Below are 16,338 nucleotides of genomic sequence, written 5' to 3'. Positions count from 1 at the left end.
TGACGTAAACCATAAACACTAAATGTGACACTACCTATCCTCCCCTCCCCCCCTCTAGAAACCATATTAGAAGGGATAGGGGCCACTTTAAGACCTTATCTCTTACAGCGTGCCAATTCTTGTTAAACCTTACCACCCTTGCTCTCACTTCTCCCTATTCCCTCAACCCCCTCTCTTTGAGGAGTCCTACTGCTCACGTGCTTCAAAATGATGGCCCCAAAGAGGAGTGCAGCATAGCAAAGTAAGTCCCAGCCACAACAAGAGTGGAACAAGTGGCCACAACAAAGCAAGCAATTGCGATGACAAAACCAGCCCCTTTTCCACCTCCACTACGGTTTATTAGGTGACTTTAGATATGTGTTCATTAGAACTCTTCTCCTTCTCAAAAAACTATGGGATTGAATCTACTATCTTACTCATCGATTCCTTAGCTTTTTTAAGAAAAACAGTGTGTACTTTTGCAATTGGTGGGTATGAAACATTGTTTACTTTGTTGCTTTGATTTTATAGATGCAATTAATAAAAGCTTTGTTTGCAAAAGATTGTATTCTTTGTTTGGTAATATCTATTTTATGGTTGTGCTTGTGAAATAATCAGAAAGCTAATGATGGATTGAGAGCGGATGTGGCTATCCTTAGATACATTGTGTTGAGTTTCACCACTAGGAACTAGTTCCATTATGGGTGGATGAGAGGTCCCTTCACACGGTGCAACTTATTGCCCAAGATCGTGATAACTAGTAGGGCTCTAGGGAGACTTTCACAAGTCCAAGATGGGATCAATGACTTGCAAGTGTGGATGTGTTTTGAAATGTCCTTACACTAGTTACGGGATATGGTAAAGACCGAGTACCGATAGTTCCAATCTAGAGCAATTGACTCGGTCTATCCAGGGTAACACTCAGTACCGATAGTTCCAACCCAAAGCGGTTTGCTCGATATCGGATAGACTACCCAGAGTGTTTTTTCTTGGCTTGGTACAATGGAGTTTTGTCTAGAGTCAGTTTTTATTCACTTGTTTGAAATAAATGATTGCTTTCACTTGTTCTTGTATATGCAATCTAAAGACGTATCATGAATTTGTACCAAAGAATTAATTAAGGAAGTTGATTTTGAATGTCCAAAGTGTGCTAGGACCTAATTAGAAAACTAAATATGTTTTGTGTGTGTCGGAAGTGGGGGGGATGACTTCCTTGCCGATGGGAGTTGTCTTATGGTTGGGAGGACTCAATTAGTTGAGTGGCTTCTCAATAGCTAGGTTTAGAGCTAAATGTTAACTTCCTTAGGGTCCAAGTCTTAGAACCCAACACAACACCGTTTTTAGGGGGACGTGTGTGAAACTACCTTATGCACAAAGGAGTCGATGTTCCTCTCCCCTTTTTTCTCACTCTTATTGAACCAAGTGTAGTGCTTGCCTGCTTCGAGTTTTGATTGATCACACAAGTAGCTTTCTTAGCTTGATATTAGAATGTTGTTTGCAATTCTAGTTGAGTCATTGGAAACCTTAGGTTGATCCTTGTGGATCAAGTTGGATGCTCCCCTATGAGGTAGACACGAAACCAACCTAACCATCTAAGCTCGTGTATTCGATGGGATCCAGATGGTGACGCTTAAGACGAGCAGTTGGGTGACTACCCAATGGTACTCCCTAGGTTTCCTAGGTGGGTACGTCTCAAAGGGGTTATAGACTCTTTCGAGGATTTGGACAAAGATAATCCATACTCTTCATGGGAGGCATAATTGCATGGAAGCACATTTCCCATGGTAGTAAACTTATGAAATGGGTAAGAAACGTTTCCTACCTTTAAAGGCATTTCTTTTTTTTTTTTAAATTGAAGTCAAATGTTTGAAAAGTGACGTTTTTGCCCCTAAATACATGACCTATCATGAAAGTGAAGTTTTCTCTCCTAAAAGTAACTAAAAATGATGTTTTTTTCTCTTGCAAGCATATTTTGAGATTTGTGACAGCCCATACACTATCAATCTGTGATAGTTCAACCTTTGGTTTGCAATTGGACAGGCTTATATTTTGCCATTGTAACTTGACATGAGCTTGACATTACGGAGTAAAAGGGGAATCCTCTAAAATGTTGACAAAGTTGACATTACAAAGACAAAAGATGTTCGTACTCTCTTAGAAGGAGAGGGATATGTATTCCGTGTTGTATGAGGAGCTTATGGTGTCCACTCGAGCTATAAGATCAGCAACTTATACTTGTAATATAGCTAGCACAAGCACCATTGTAGCTAAAGATAAGGATCTACTTGAGAGCTTGAACTCTAGGAGTGGAAGTGATGATGAGGATGAGGAGATTGATGACATTGAGTATGTTAAGCATGAGTCATGATACATTCTCTAGGATTTAGGATTTACTTTTAGTAGTTTCCATTTATGTATTGAACATTTGGCAAGGTCCATGAGGCAAGCTTCAGACTCATTTGACACTTTTGCCACTTTTATTCATATTTGCCACTTTTAGAATGTGTGACATGTCCTTGCTCTAGATTGATAGTTGATATGAGGTTCCTTTTAAACATTGTATCAACTGTCATTGTTTTGATGATGTTAATAGTTATGAATTGTAATGTGATTTTAAAATGACCTATATTCTGGAAGATTTGACATTGTTTATATGTTCATATTGTACAATTTTTTAGATGTTTCCTTAAAATTAATACTGTAGGAAACCTGTTTCCGATCTTGCTGTTTCCGAAACTTCTGGCTACCATGACTGGAGATGGGAGAGGAAACAAGGTGACTGTGAGAGGATGAGGAGCACGGCCCTCTTGCAGACTTGGGACTTGGGCATGTTTTTCCATATTGCACGGCAGATGGTTTGGCATTAAAGCCCACCAGATTTGTTGTTCACACAACCATTCTTTTCGTGATGTACTTAGCCACTCTTTGCAGAGTTCCTTGTACTTTGTACTTTGCCTGAAGGGGGTTTCCTCCAAGGTGCTATTGATAGATTTCTTTTCTTGAAAAAAGAGATTCAGATAGAGAGGCCTTCAATGGCAGCTAGAGAGGACAGAAAGTGAAGAATGCAGAGTATTTGTATGTTTTACAGGCTTCTTAAACTCATGCATTGTTCAGGTCTCAAAATTTGGATTTTCATATTGATTGTAGTGTAGATCATGTATAGACCAGATTTGTCTTTTTGTGAGACATAGGTTGTGGGCATTCTTCCTTATATTTCTCCACATATAGTTTGTCTTTTTTTGTGTAAAATAATTGGCTGAGTGATGGTTTATAAGTTGAAATGCCTTGCTCCAGATGTATTTCAAGGTCTTTTCTCCATAAGGACATGGAAGGGAACGTTACCTCGAATTCACTGTTACTGCTTCATGCGAGTTCATGAAACTGTGAAGGACGTTATCAAGGTTCGTTTCTTACATTTAACAGAAATGTTTACTTTTTACCCATTATCTCAGAGTTATACCTCAATAAACTTCTCTATTGAGTCTCAACAAAGGCCCGGCTGGAGTGGCATAAATTCTTACTGTCTGGAAGAGTTCATTAAGCAATTCTGAGATGATATCCTGCTGACAAACATCATGCTCTTAGCCATGTTTCTGAAAGGTATTGCCTTTCCAAAATGCCTAATTGCAGGCATTTGCAGACAAAAGCAAGTGCCCAAGTACCTCAACTATTCAAGCTGCAAATCACAGCAAATATCGTTCAGGAACGGAGTCATACCACTAAGGACTTTTAAAGTGCGTGGAGAGATCCTGTTAGAAACACTTGAATTGAGAAATCCTGTTAGAAACAAATCATCAGAACATTCTGAGTAGCAGAATCAGCATACAAAATTTTGCATAATGCAACTGCAGTCAGGAAGCAGTTAACAGGTTGTAAAGGAAAGTCTGATTAAGTGGCAGCATATAGGCGTGAATGTCAACATTTCATGTTTTACAGCGTGCAGAAAAGGCGTTAAATGGACATATTGAGCATCCTGATGTTTGGGAAGTTAGGGATGTTGCTCCCAACAAGGCAAGTTAGTATCCATTATTCTGATTAATAATTTCATACTTTCAGATGGCAATTTTTAATGAGTTGTATGCACATGAACAGAGAATGCTATGCTTAAGCTTCGATTTACCACATAAAGTTGGCTTCAGAAGTTGCACTGAGGCAAACTCTGATGCGAAAGTCGCATTGTCGGATCCAAGAACAGGTGACGCAGCAGTACCTGATGCAGTACCAAAGAGGGCACGGACAGGCAGCTAGACTATAAATCAAGGTAACAACTCAAGTTTGAATGTCATTCTTTTCTTGATGATTTGTCTTATCTGTCATGCCTCAGGCATGAGTAGCAAGGCAAAAGCAAAGGAGTGACTGCCAAATGAGCTTCAGGGTACAGATAGCTGCAAGGAAAAATTGAGGGAGGTTTGGTCTCGAAGAGGAGAAATGATTGAGAATGAAACAGTAGCAGAGCCTGTATGTTGTGCAGGTTATGCCCAGCATATTCATGGTGTGTTTGAACATGAAAAATCTACAGCTTCATTGTCCAGTGAGGTCAAACCGAGATCCAAAGACAAGCCCCCAACTGGGATGTGAGTTGCTTTGTGAATTGCGTCGGTGCTCTTGCAAGTTCTCTTTGAGAGCAGAGCACCAAAGTCTTGGCTTCAAGCATCATGTCTTCAATTTGAGCTTCTGGGTTTTCTGCATCATTTTATGGCAAGGCATAGCCATTTTAATCACCCTTATGGGGTATGGCATTTTTTAGTTAAGGCAATACATCAAAAACAGCCCGCAATGAATTTTCTTGAAGCAACTTGTAAACCAGGATGTCACTAGCTTTGTTGTTGTTCTTACTATTATATCTTCTCATGAGTCATGCTTTATCATAGAGACCTTGGAATGCCAGATTGCCATTTCTTATAGGCATTTTTTCAATTAAGGGAAAGGTTCTAGCTGGCACGCATGCACAGATCCTACGTATATTTATTTGTTCGGGTACTATATTGGGCCAGCTTAGCTCTAGCTCTAAGCAGATGAAACGACCTCTCTCACATCATCGTCTCACTATCACCGTTGTCATCACAGCCGGCGGCCGCCATCACTGGCGTTGCCACCATGAATGTGAATGTGTCCTCGTCGAATCCTCAAAGCTCGCACCAAGTTTCACTTTGATTTAGTTCATTGACGCAAACCTCGCGATCCCAGCGATCCCTTCTCATCAAACTAATACACAAAAAGTACGATCATGTTTAGCAAAGTCCCTTGAGTAGTAATGAAGCAAGCCATAGGCTCTTTATAAACCCTTATGCATCAAGGCTTATGCTACTCATAATATCGTCCGAGTGTTCGCTATATAACACACACACACACAGTGGGAAGAGAGAGAAAATAGAGAAGCGTGGTGAGAAAGAGGGAGAAAAAATAGAGAGGGAGAGTGAGAGTGAGATTATAAGAAGTGTAGAGTAAGAAAAAAGAGAGTGAGGTCAAAGGGGAAGAGAGACATGATCCAAAAATTTGTGTAAAGTTGCTTCATCATCATTCCTTCCAAGACCCAAGAGCTAGAACCGTGACTTAAAAATCAAATGAAACTTATACTTCTAAGCTCAAGGCTTAGATGAGCATTCATGCACACTTGTATTTTATCATGCTACCTATCACATTGAAAAAAATGTTTTCAATGTTTGTGGTTGCTAATCATTAAATTCATCCAAAATAGGTTAATTTTTTGTTGTGTGCATTAAACATCTCCCAATGTTAGATACACTAATCCCTCACCAAGGGAGCTAGATTATCGCTTTAGACTACTAGGGTTGGCATTGGATGTGAGAGGGCTTTCCATAGGGCCTTGTATGCTATGAGGTGTTCAGTAGTTCAGGGGTGATTGTAAGTCTTTTGGCGTGTTAAGACTATCTTATTCCTTATGAGCCTAGGGTGAAACTTGGTGGATTTATTTTGGCCTTTGAATAGAGCTCGGAAATGGATTAGAATTCTTATTGAAATACAAATAAAGATTTTTTTAAATAAATAAACACTTTTTTCTAAAAAAGATTGGTTTGCATTGTATTTATATTTGTGTCCAACTTTCATGAAGAAACATTTGTTAATGTATTTATTAATGAAGTTATTTTAATATATCAAACTTATGTTATGATAATTAGAAAACTAAAAATACTCCTTGAGAGAAGTGGATGGTTAGATCCCTAATGGATTTTCCATAAGAGGAGAAAGTGGCTTATCGGCACCAACTCCTATGCCTACTAACGAAGAAGCATTGAATGTGGGTGTATCTTCAACCGATGCAAGAGAGGTCTCTACCACTACAAGAGAATCTTTTATCTCTCGAGCTCCCAATCAGGTGCGTGGATCGATTGCCTTTCTTAAAGAAAAGCAATGCCTTGCAGACATTGAAATTGCACGCACAGTGATTGAGTGCAATTTTACATTCAATGTCCTAAAGTAAGAGCAATGGAAGAAGATGGTAAAAGCCATTGCCAATGTGGGTCCATGTGAAGAATGGATCAATGTCACATACAACAACATGAGGACAAAAAAGATTGATGAAGAGAAAGAGAGGATTAAGATGGTCTCGATTAGTCAAGAGGTTTCCACAAGAATTTGAAATGTTAGATTAGGACAAGTTTAGGGTCAATTATCCTAGTGTTTCATCTTAGAATTCAACCATTGCCATTTTAGGGGGATTGAAGTTAAGGTTATAACTTATGGATAGAGGATCAACATGTATTACTTCCCCTCATTTCTCACTCTCTTTGAGCTAAGTACAGCAATGGTTTACTTTAACTTGAGGGATGATAGCAATGCAATCATCTAAAAAACTAATGTTAGAAAATGTTGATAAGTGATTGTAACATTAATTTAGGCTTCATTTTTTATCATTCATTGTGGGGTTGAGACAAAGCTTTCCTTGCGAGGTGAACTTGAGCAATTCAAGGTTATAAATGTTCGGTTATTTTGAGGAATTCCAAACAATAGTTACCTTGATTACATTGTCAATGAACTGTGAAAAATATGTATGAGCTTTGCAAGAGCGTACTTCATGCTTAAGAGAATGCTATATAAGCTCACTTCAAACAGATCTTGATATTCGTAACGTGTACAAGAGACCAGATGAGAAACAGTTGTGCTTTATGGTTGAATCTCTTGAATGTATAAGAGGATGTCCAAAGTCTCATCATTAAGCTTATGTAGTGCAATAATTTTGTTCCATTGTTGGGACCAAGGACACATCAACCAAGTAGTCACTTGCATACTTTGCATATCATAACAGGAGGGGTACATAAAAACCAACTTTGAAACGCATGTAATACTTAGCTTTTGATTTTAAATTGTTGAATAGAAACACTTGTCTTGATTTGGATATGATAATGAAATGAAATTTATTGTTTTTAACTTAATGAAATAACATTGCAATGAAATGTAAAAATAGTAAGAGAATGTATTTTACTTACCATATCACATGTGGATTATAAACACCATATCATACAAGGAAGTAAAGGAATGAAACACTTTCAAAAGAACATTGGAAAAGTAAGAGTAGATCAAGCATGAGTAGATTGTGATTGAAAACCTTAGAAAATAGATTAAACAAGTGAAGTACAATGCGTAAAACAAGAAAGGTCTTGAACGACAGATATTTCATATAAAAACAAAGGGTTGTATAACTAGAAGAGGAAGTGAGAGAGGTTCCATACAATGGATCTCTGCATAAGCACTCACCGTGGCACAAAGTTATGCTTTTTATTTGTTAAAGTAAGGCAAAAGTAGGGGGGTAAATAGAAAAAAGGAAAATGAAGGGGCAAGAGTATTTATCATTATTGGAAGTGCCATATTGCTTCTTGTCACCATCTCTCCTTTCCTTGCCATAGATTACACCTATTGGTTGTAGACTACTGCTCTATTGTAAAGTGAACATTGATATTATCTTCATCTCCATCCTCTTGTCATCATCAATAAGAGTAGCAAATATCTACCTTTAGTCTCATCATTGTGCTATCGAGATGTGCGTGGTAAGGAGTAGACTTTTTATGAAGGATTGTGTGTTTGCAGGTAAACTCTACAATGACCTTATTTTTAAAATGCTTACCCTAATCACTAACAATTTCAATCGGACATCCAAGCTAAGAAAATCTACCACAACATGCTCGTTACCAAGTGTGTGAACCACTAAGTAATCAAATCCTTGCAAGGGCAACATCTAACAAGCTAAGCGACCAATTACTTGTGTTTTATTCAACAAATAAAGCAAGGCTTGATGGTCCACATGAAACACAACTTTATTGGTTAACAAATAATGCTTATATTTTGGAAAAGCAAACACCATGCCAAGAGCCTCTTGCTTAGTCACTAAATAATTTCAATTTTCCTCAAGATCCTATTTCATCAAAATCTAATTTGAACTTTCATCCTATCCATTGGCGTGTGGGTGGTAAGGATTAGACTTCTTTTGAAGGATTGTGTGTTTGCAAGTAAACTCTACAATGACCTTATTTTTAAAATGCTTACCCTCATCACTAACAAGTTCAATCAGACATCCAAAGCATGCCATGATATAGGAATACAAAAAATTGAAAATCATTTTGACACTATTCTCTTTCAAGACCTTGGGTTCTACTTATTTAGTACAGAAGTCTATACATACCAAGATATAACTATTATTAGTATACCATTTTTTGAAAAGCTTTTGGCAAAAGAGCAAGGTAATCCTACATGTGATCTCGAGGTTGAGGTTACCCTTCCTTAGCACAAATTAAACAAGACTTAGCAAATTTATATGCATATTTCAAGATAGTAGGCTGCCACAATCCAACTTGTAAGATCTTTCGGCTTGTTAGTTCTTCGAAAAAATGGCCTCCTAAAAGACCTACATGACCCTCTTGAAGGACCGATTACTATTCTTCTTCCATAACACACCCTCTCAACACATCATTAGGCCCCCTCTTATATAGCTATCCAAATGTGACTTCAAAAGATTTACTACACAAAATGAGCTAATTCTGCTAATTAGGACTAAGTGAATATGGCACGCTACTACGTGATAGTGAAAACTTCAAGAGTTGATCATAGTAAGCGCACACATGTACTTCAAATAAATTAGCATCACACAGTTGATCAATATGACTCTATTGATCTTGTCCATCTAGCTTGCTAAGAAAATCTACCACAACATGCTCGTTACCAAGTGTATGAACCACTAAGTAATCAAATCCTTGCAAGAGCAACATCTAACAAGCTAAGCGACCAATTACCTGTGTTTTATTCAACAAATAAAGCAAGGCTTGATGGTCCACATGAAACACAACTTTATTGGTTAACAAATAATGCTTATATTTTGGTAAAGCAAACACCATGCCAAGAGCCTCTCGCTTGGTCACCAAATAATTTCAATTTTCCTCAAGATCCTATTTCATCAAAATCTAATTTGAACTTTTGTCCTATCCATTGGCGTGTGGGTGGTAAGGAGTAGACTTCTTATGAAGGATTGTGTGTTTGCAGGTAAACTCTACAATGAACTTATTTTTAAAATGCTTACCCTAATCACTAACAAGTTCAATCAGACATCCAAAGCATGTCATGATATAGGAATACAAAAAATTGGCAATAATTTTGACACTTGTCATTCAAGGCCTTGGCTTCTACTTATTTAGTACATTAGTCTATACATACCAAGATATAACTATTATTAGTATACCATTTTTTGAAAACCTTTTGGCAAAAGAGCAAGGTAATCCTACATGTGATCTCGAGGTTGAGGTTACCCTTCCTTAGCACAAATTAATCAAGACTTAGCAAATTTATATGCATATTTCAAGATAGTAGGCTGCCACAATCCAACTTGTAAGATCTTTCAACTTGTCAGTTCTTCGAAAAAATGGCCTCCTAAAAGACCTGCATGAGCCTCTTGAAGGACCGATTACTATTCTTCTTGCATAACACACCCTCTCAACACGTCATTAGGCCCCCTCTTGTATAGCTATCCAAATATGACTTCAAAAGATTTACTACACAAAATGAGCTAATTCTGCTAATTAGGACTAAGTGAATATGGCATGCTGCTACTTGACAATGAAAACTTCAAGAGTTGATCATAGTAAGTGCACACATGTACTTCAAATAAATTAGCATCACACAGTTGATCAATATGAGTCTATTGATCTTGTCCATCTAGCTTACTAAGAAAATCTACCACAACATGCTCGTTACCAAGTGTATGAACCACTAAGTAATCAAATCCTTGCAAGAGCAACATCTAACAAGCTAAGGGACCAATTACCTGTGTTTTATTCAACAAATAAAGCAAGGCTTCGGACATGAAACACAACTTTATTGGTTAACAAATAATGCTTATATTTTGGTAAAGCAAACACCATGCCAAGACCCTCTCGCTTGGTCTCACTGAATAATTTCAGTTTTCCTCAAGATCCTATTTCATCAAAATCTAATTTGAACTTTCGTCCTATCCATTGGCGTGTGGGTGGTAAGGAGTAGACTCCTTATGAAGGATTGTGTCTTTGCAGGTAAACTCTACAATGACCTTATTTATAAAATGCTTACCCTAATCACTAAAAAGTTCAATCGGACATCCAAAGCATGTCATGATATAGGAATACAAAAAATTGGCAATAATTTTGACACTATTGTCATTCAAGGCCTTGGCTTCTACTTATTTAGTACAGTAGTCTATACATACCAAGATATAACTATTATTAGTATACCACTTTTTGAAAAGCTTTTGGCAAAAGAGCAAGGTAATCCTGCATGTGATCTCGAGCTTGAGGTTACCCTTCCTTAGCACAAATTAAACAAGACTTCGCAAATTTATATGCATATTTCAAGATAGTAGGCTGCCACAATCCGACTTCTAAGATCTTTTGGCTTGTCAGTTCTTCGAAAAAATGGCCTCCTAAAAGACCTACATGAGCCTTTTGAAGGACCGATTACTATTCTTCTTTCATAACACACCCTCTCAACACATCATTAGACCCCCTCTTGTATACCTATCCAAATATGACTTCAAAAGATTTACTACACAAAATGAGCTAATTCTGCTAATTAGGACTAAGTGAATATGGCATGCTGCTACTTGACAATGAGAACTTCAAGAGTTGATCATAGTAAGTGTACACATGTACTTCAAATAAATTAGCATCTTACAGTTGATCAATACGAGTCTATTGATCTTGTACATCTAGCTTGCTAAGAAAATCTACCACAACATGCTCGTTACCAAGTGTATGAACCACTAAGTAATCAAATCCTTGCAAGAGCAACATCTAACAAGCTAAGCGACCAATTACTTGTTTTTTATTCAACAAATAAAGCAAGGCTTGATGGTCCACATCAAACACAACTTTATTGTTTAACAAATAATGCTTATATTTTGGAAAAGCAAACACCATGCCAAGACCCTCTCGCTTGGTCACCAAATAATTTCAATTTTCCTCAAGATCCTATTTCATCAAAATCTAATTTGAACTTTCATCCTATCCATTGACGTGTGGGTGGTAAGGAGTAGACTTCTGTTTGCAGGTAAACTCTACAATGACCTTATTTTTAAAATGCTTACCCTAATCACTAACAAGTTCAATCGGACATCCAAAGCATGTCATGATATAGGAATACAAAAAATTGGCAATAATTTTGACACTACTGTCATTCATGGCCTTGGATTCTACTTATTTAGTACAATAGTCTATACATACCAAGATATAACTATTATTAGTATACCACTTTTTGAAAAGCTTTTGGCAAAAGAGCAAGGTAATCCTACGTGTGATCTCGAGCTTGAGGTTACCCTTCCTTAGCACAAATTAAACAAGACTTAACAAATTTATATGCATATTTCAAGATAGTAGGCTGCCACAATCCAACTTCTAAGATCTTTTGGCTTGTCAGTTCTTCGAAAAAATGGCCTCCTAAAATACCTACATGAGCCTTTTGAAGGACCGATTACTATTCTTCTTGCATAACACACCCTCTCAACACATCATTAGACCCCCTCTTGTATACCTATCCAAATATGACTTCAAAAGATTTACTACACAAAATGAGCTAATTCTGCTAATTAGGACTAAGTGAATATGGCATGCTGCTACTTGACAATGAAAACTTCAAGAGTTGATCATAGTAAGTGCACACATGTACTTCAAATAAATTAGCATCACACAGTTGATCAATATGAGTCTATTGATCTTGTCCATCTAGCTTGCTAAGAAAATCTACCACAACATGCTCGTTACCAAGTGTATGAACCACGAAGTAATCAAATCCTTGCAAGAGCAACATCTAACAAGCTAAGCGACCAATTACCTGTGTTTTATTCAACAAATAAAGCAAGGCTTGATGGTCCACATGAAACACAACTTTATTGGTTAACAAATAATGCTTATATTTTGGTAAAGCAAACACCATGCCAAGAGCCTCTTGCTTGGTCACTGAATAATTTCAATTTTCCTCAAGATCCTATTTCATCAAAATCTAATTTGAACTTTCATCCTATCCATTGGCGTGTGGGTGGTAAGGAGTAGACTTCTTATGAAGGATTGTGTGTTTGCAGGTAAACTCTACAATGATGTTATTTTTAAAATGCTTACCCTCATCACTAACAAGTTCAATCGGACATTGAAAGCATGTCATGATATAGGAATACAAAAAATTGAAAATAATTTTGACACTATTGTCTTTCAAGGCCTGGGCTTCTACCTATTTAGTACAGTAGTCTATACATACCAAGATATAACTATTTTTAGTATACCATTTTTTGAAAACCTTTTGGCAAAAGAGCAAGGTAATCCTACATGTAATCTCGAGGTTGAGGCTACCCTTCCTTAGCACAAATTAAACAAGACTTAGCAAATTTATATGCATATTTCAAGATAGTAGGCTGCCACAATCCAACTTGTAAGATCTTTCAGCTTGTCAGTTCTTCAAAAAAATGGCCTCCTAAAAGACCTACACGAGCCTCTTGAAGGACCAATTACTATTCATCTTCCATAACACACCCTCTCAACACATCATTAGGCCCCCTCTTGCATAGCTATCCAAATATGACTTCAAAAGATTTACTACACAAAATGAGCTAATTCTGCGAATTAGGACTAAGTGAATATTGCATGCTACTTCCTGACAGTGAAAACTTCAAGAGTTGATCATAGTAAGTGCACACATGTACTTCAAATAAATTAGCATCACACAGTTGATCAATACGAGTCTATTGATCTTGTCCATCTAGCTTGGTAAGAAAATCTACCACAACATGCTCGTTACCAAGTGTATGAACCACTAAGTAATCAAATCCTTGCAAGAGCAACATCTAACAAGCTAAGCGACCAATTACCTATGTTTTATTCAACAAATAAAGCAAGGCTTGATGGTCCACATGAAACACAGCTTTATTGGTTAACAAATAATGCTTATATTTTGGTAAAGCAAACACCATGCCAAGAGCCTCTCGCTTAATCACTGAATACTTTCTTTTTGCAGCACTCTACCTTTTGCTTACGTAGTATACAAGATGGACCACCCTAGGACCTCATCCTACATTGAAATTGCACCAACTGCAACATTGGATGCATCCACAAAAACATGGAAAGGAAGGCTCCACTTAGGAGGCTGTAGAATATGTGTAACCACCAGCATCTTCTTCAACACCTCAAAAGATTTTTGTTGAGAACAAATATAGTTAGCGGAGTACAAATATCAACCATACATCGGAGGTACTTGCTATGCCATTTTATATGACCCACATATTGCAGGCCTTTTGAAACTGTCAGTAAGCACTAAACCTTACTCACCACCTCAATCTTCCATGGATCAATTGCCATCCCTTCCTCAAAAATAATATGACCAAGCAAAACACCTTGCTTGACTGCAAAGACCAATTTGAAAGGATTCAAAGAAAGCCCAAACAAACGACACATCTCAAAACACAATATGAGATTATACAAATGTTCCTCCTTCCCAAAAATACACAAATGATCTAGAAAGACTCTCATGAACAAGGTCAAATACGGATCAAAAGTTTGTTGTGTGGCTCCTTGAAATTCTATAGGTCCATTCTTTAGGCCAAAATTCATGATTGTGCTAACAAAAGCACCCCACTCTGTTATAAAGGTTGTCTTATCCATATCATCAAGATACATGCAAATTTTATTATAACACAATAGGTTTAGCATCCTTCTACAAATTAATTATGTGTTGACAAACCTATGGATTAAAGCCCTACATATTGATATATTCCTAGGCAAGGATATTTGAGAATTCCCTACACAAGGCAAGCAACTTTACCTTGAACTCTGCATCCACAAATATACTAACTTTAATCAGTTCGGGACTTTAGCAAAACCCAAATCCATTTCTTCAACTTCATCTTCTATGACACAAGTTGAATGCCATGTGCTCAAATTTTGCCTATAATCTACAACTTTGCATATAGGAATTCCCTCTTGAATGTTTGCAATGGGGCAGGTGAATCTTGCACTTCCGCACTAGCAAAATATTCCTACACAATTTTCTCCACATCAATCTCAAAAATAGGAAGTATCGTGGGATTAGCTTGAATGAAAAGATGTGCTCCTATTTCCACATTTGCAATTGCCCCAAAAATCTTATGACTCAACCCCTTCAAGAACTTGTAAGTTTGCATATCTAAAGATAACGGATTGTTTTGATTTAATCATAATCTTCAACCAACATCAATTTTTGCTTAATTGTTTTAATTTTTTCTAACACATCACTAGGAGTTTTAACCTTATGGAAACACAATAGGAAAGCATTCTGCAAAGGATCATAATTGTTAAAATGAGCTAACATGTATGCACTAAACCAATCCAGTGCCTTGTAATGTAAAGCAACAGCAAACCAAGTCTTCTTAATCTGATCATTATATAATACATCATGGCCACTTGCAACCCACTGGGTTTCAAAGTGTGCTACATGTCAATCAAGATCATGCTTCTTTCCACTATAAAACTTAGTTTGCTTAGTTACCAGATTAGGTGATGGGATTGAGTCGTTGTGGTTGGCATGTTTTTTTGTCAATCTAGGTGGTAAGGGATTAAATTGTAATTGTCACCTAGTAGTGCAACACAATGCCTCATGCATGTGTATCACAATCTCATCGAAATAATATTATCCACATCCAACTTGCATTGTCCATAACAAACAGATCGAGGCAAGATCACCAATTGTTTTTGGCCCTATCATATAGACATATCCAGAATATAGAACATCAGACAAACATAGAGACATCACAAACAACATGAAATAAACATTGAAAGCAAAAGAAACATGACGAAAATTATAAGGCAACAATAGATATTGTGCATATTAGAACTATCCTTCTTCATCACATGATATATCCAAATAAAAAACATACATCCATATAACTTCTATTCATGTAGATCCAAAAGGACACCTAACTTCACAAGAATTTCAAAGTGCACTTCACACAATGCAAACTACAAATTACAAGTGTCTAGCTTGACAAATGCAATGTTCAACAACCTTGCACACACCTTGTGCACTATTGTATCATCCTTGCACACATAACATCTCACACACGGTGCACCTAGCTCAGTGTATATACCTTAAGAAACTTTACTTCATTGCATAATCCTACATCCATGCAAGCTCTAGAGCACATGTGCACTAGAGCTCCACCTTAAGATCCCCTTGTGTAGTTACCTCTCACACATCTATCTGTACACATAGATACAACATAACTGCAAGAAGTCTCTTTCTCTCAAGTCCCTTGACTCTCATCCTATTAGCAAGGGGGGAGCTCATATACTGTTGAGAATGAAGGAGGTATCTTGCCAAGTGCACTTGAAACCCCATCCTAGTGTAGTAGTGTAGTGCACTAGCACACACATAATCACACCACACTTGCACAACATCCTAGGGCACTACAAGCACTAGCATACCTTGCCAACCTTGTATCCACATACACATAATCACACCACCCTTTCACAACATCCTAGGGCACTACAAGCACTAGCATACCTTGCCAACCTTGCATCCACATAAGCTAGACCAAAGTACACTACATACCACACATGCACACTAGTTAACATGCACTAGTGCACACATGTAGTACACATCACTTAATACTCACAACCAGTAGCGTGCCTCACTTGCACCACCCCCATTTACTCATTGTAGCATAGCCTACACATCGGGCACCATAGTTAGATACTCTAATCCCCCTAGTGTATAACATCATGTATGTGCACTAGTACATCTTCCTCACATGTAACCTTGTGCACACATGCAATAGTGTACCTCCACTTAGCTACTACATACCACCATCTCATGTAGTCACACAAGTGTGTGGGCACATGCATGCATGCACACACACACATA

General features: G+C 37.4%; 1 protein-coding gene across 7 annotated transcripts in view; it reads left to right on the top strand.

Annotated features, from left to right (window-relative positions):
* The window catches only part of LOC148012151 (S-adenosyl-L-methionine-dependent methyltransferases superfamily protein), a 183,476-nt gene extending 178,525 nt beyond the window's left edge, over positions 1 to 4,951 (top strand). Inside the window, exons 9-12 of one of the 7 annotated variants that reach the window (XR_015689115.1) lie at positions 3,274 to 3,380; positions 3,610 to 3,713; positions 3,916 to 3,990; positions 4,072 to 4,098. Coding sequence is in view for 6 of the 7 variants with exons in the window: in XM_087669522.1 (XP_087525648.1) it covers positions 3,274 to 3,380; positions 3,916 to 3,990; positions 4,072 to 4,227 (338 nt within the window). In the remaining variant the exon portion in view is untranslated. Of the gene's footprint in view, positions 1 to 2,019; positions 2,474 to 3,273; positions 3,381 to 3,609; positions 3,714 to 3,915; positions 3,991 to 4,071 lie in introns of those variants that run through there. The other 6 variants (XM_087669523.1, XM_087669522.1, XM_087669521.1 and 3 more) reach the window with 6 other exon arrangements.
* Positions 4,952 to 16,338: the final 11,387 nt, after the last annotated feature.

Source organism: Lygodium microphyllum, chromosome 27 (genome assembly GCF_053477565.2).
Source record: "Lygodium microphyllum isolate KBCC chromosome 27, Lygodium_microphyllum_v1.1.10, whole genome shotgun sequence".
NCBI lineage: Eukaryota > Viridiplantae > Streptophyta > Polypodiopsida > Schizaeales > Lygodiaceae > Lygodium > Lygodium microphyllum.
The sequence above is the reverse complement of the archived record's forward strand: the minus strand, read 5'-3'. Positions and strand labels throughout refer to the sequence as shown.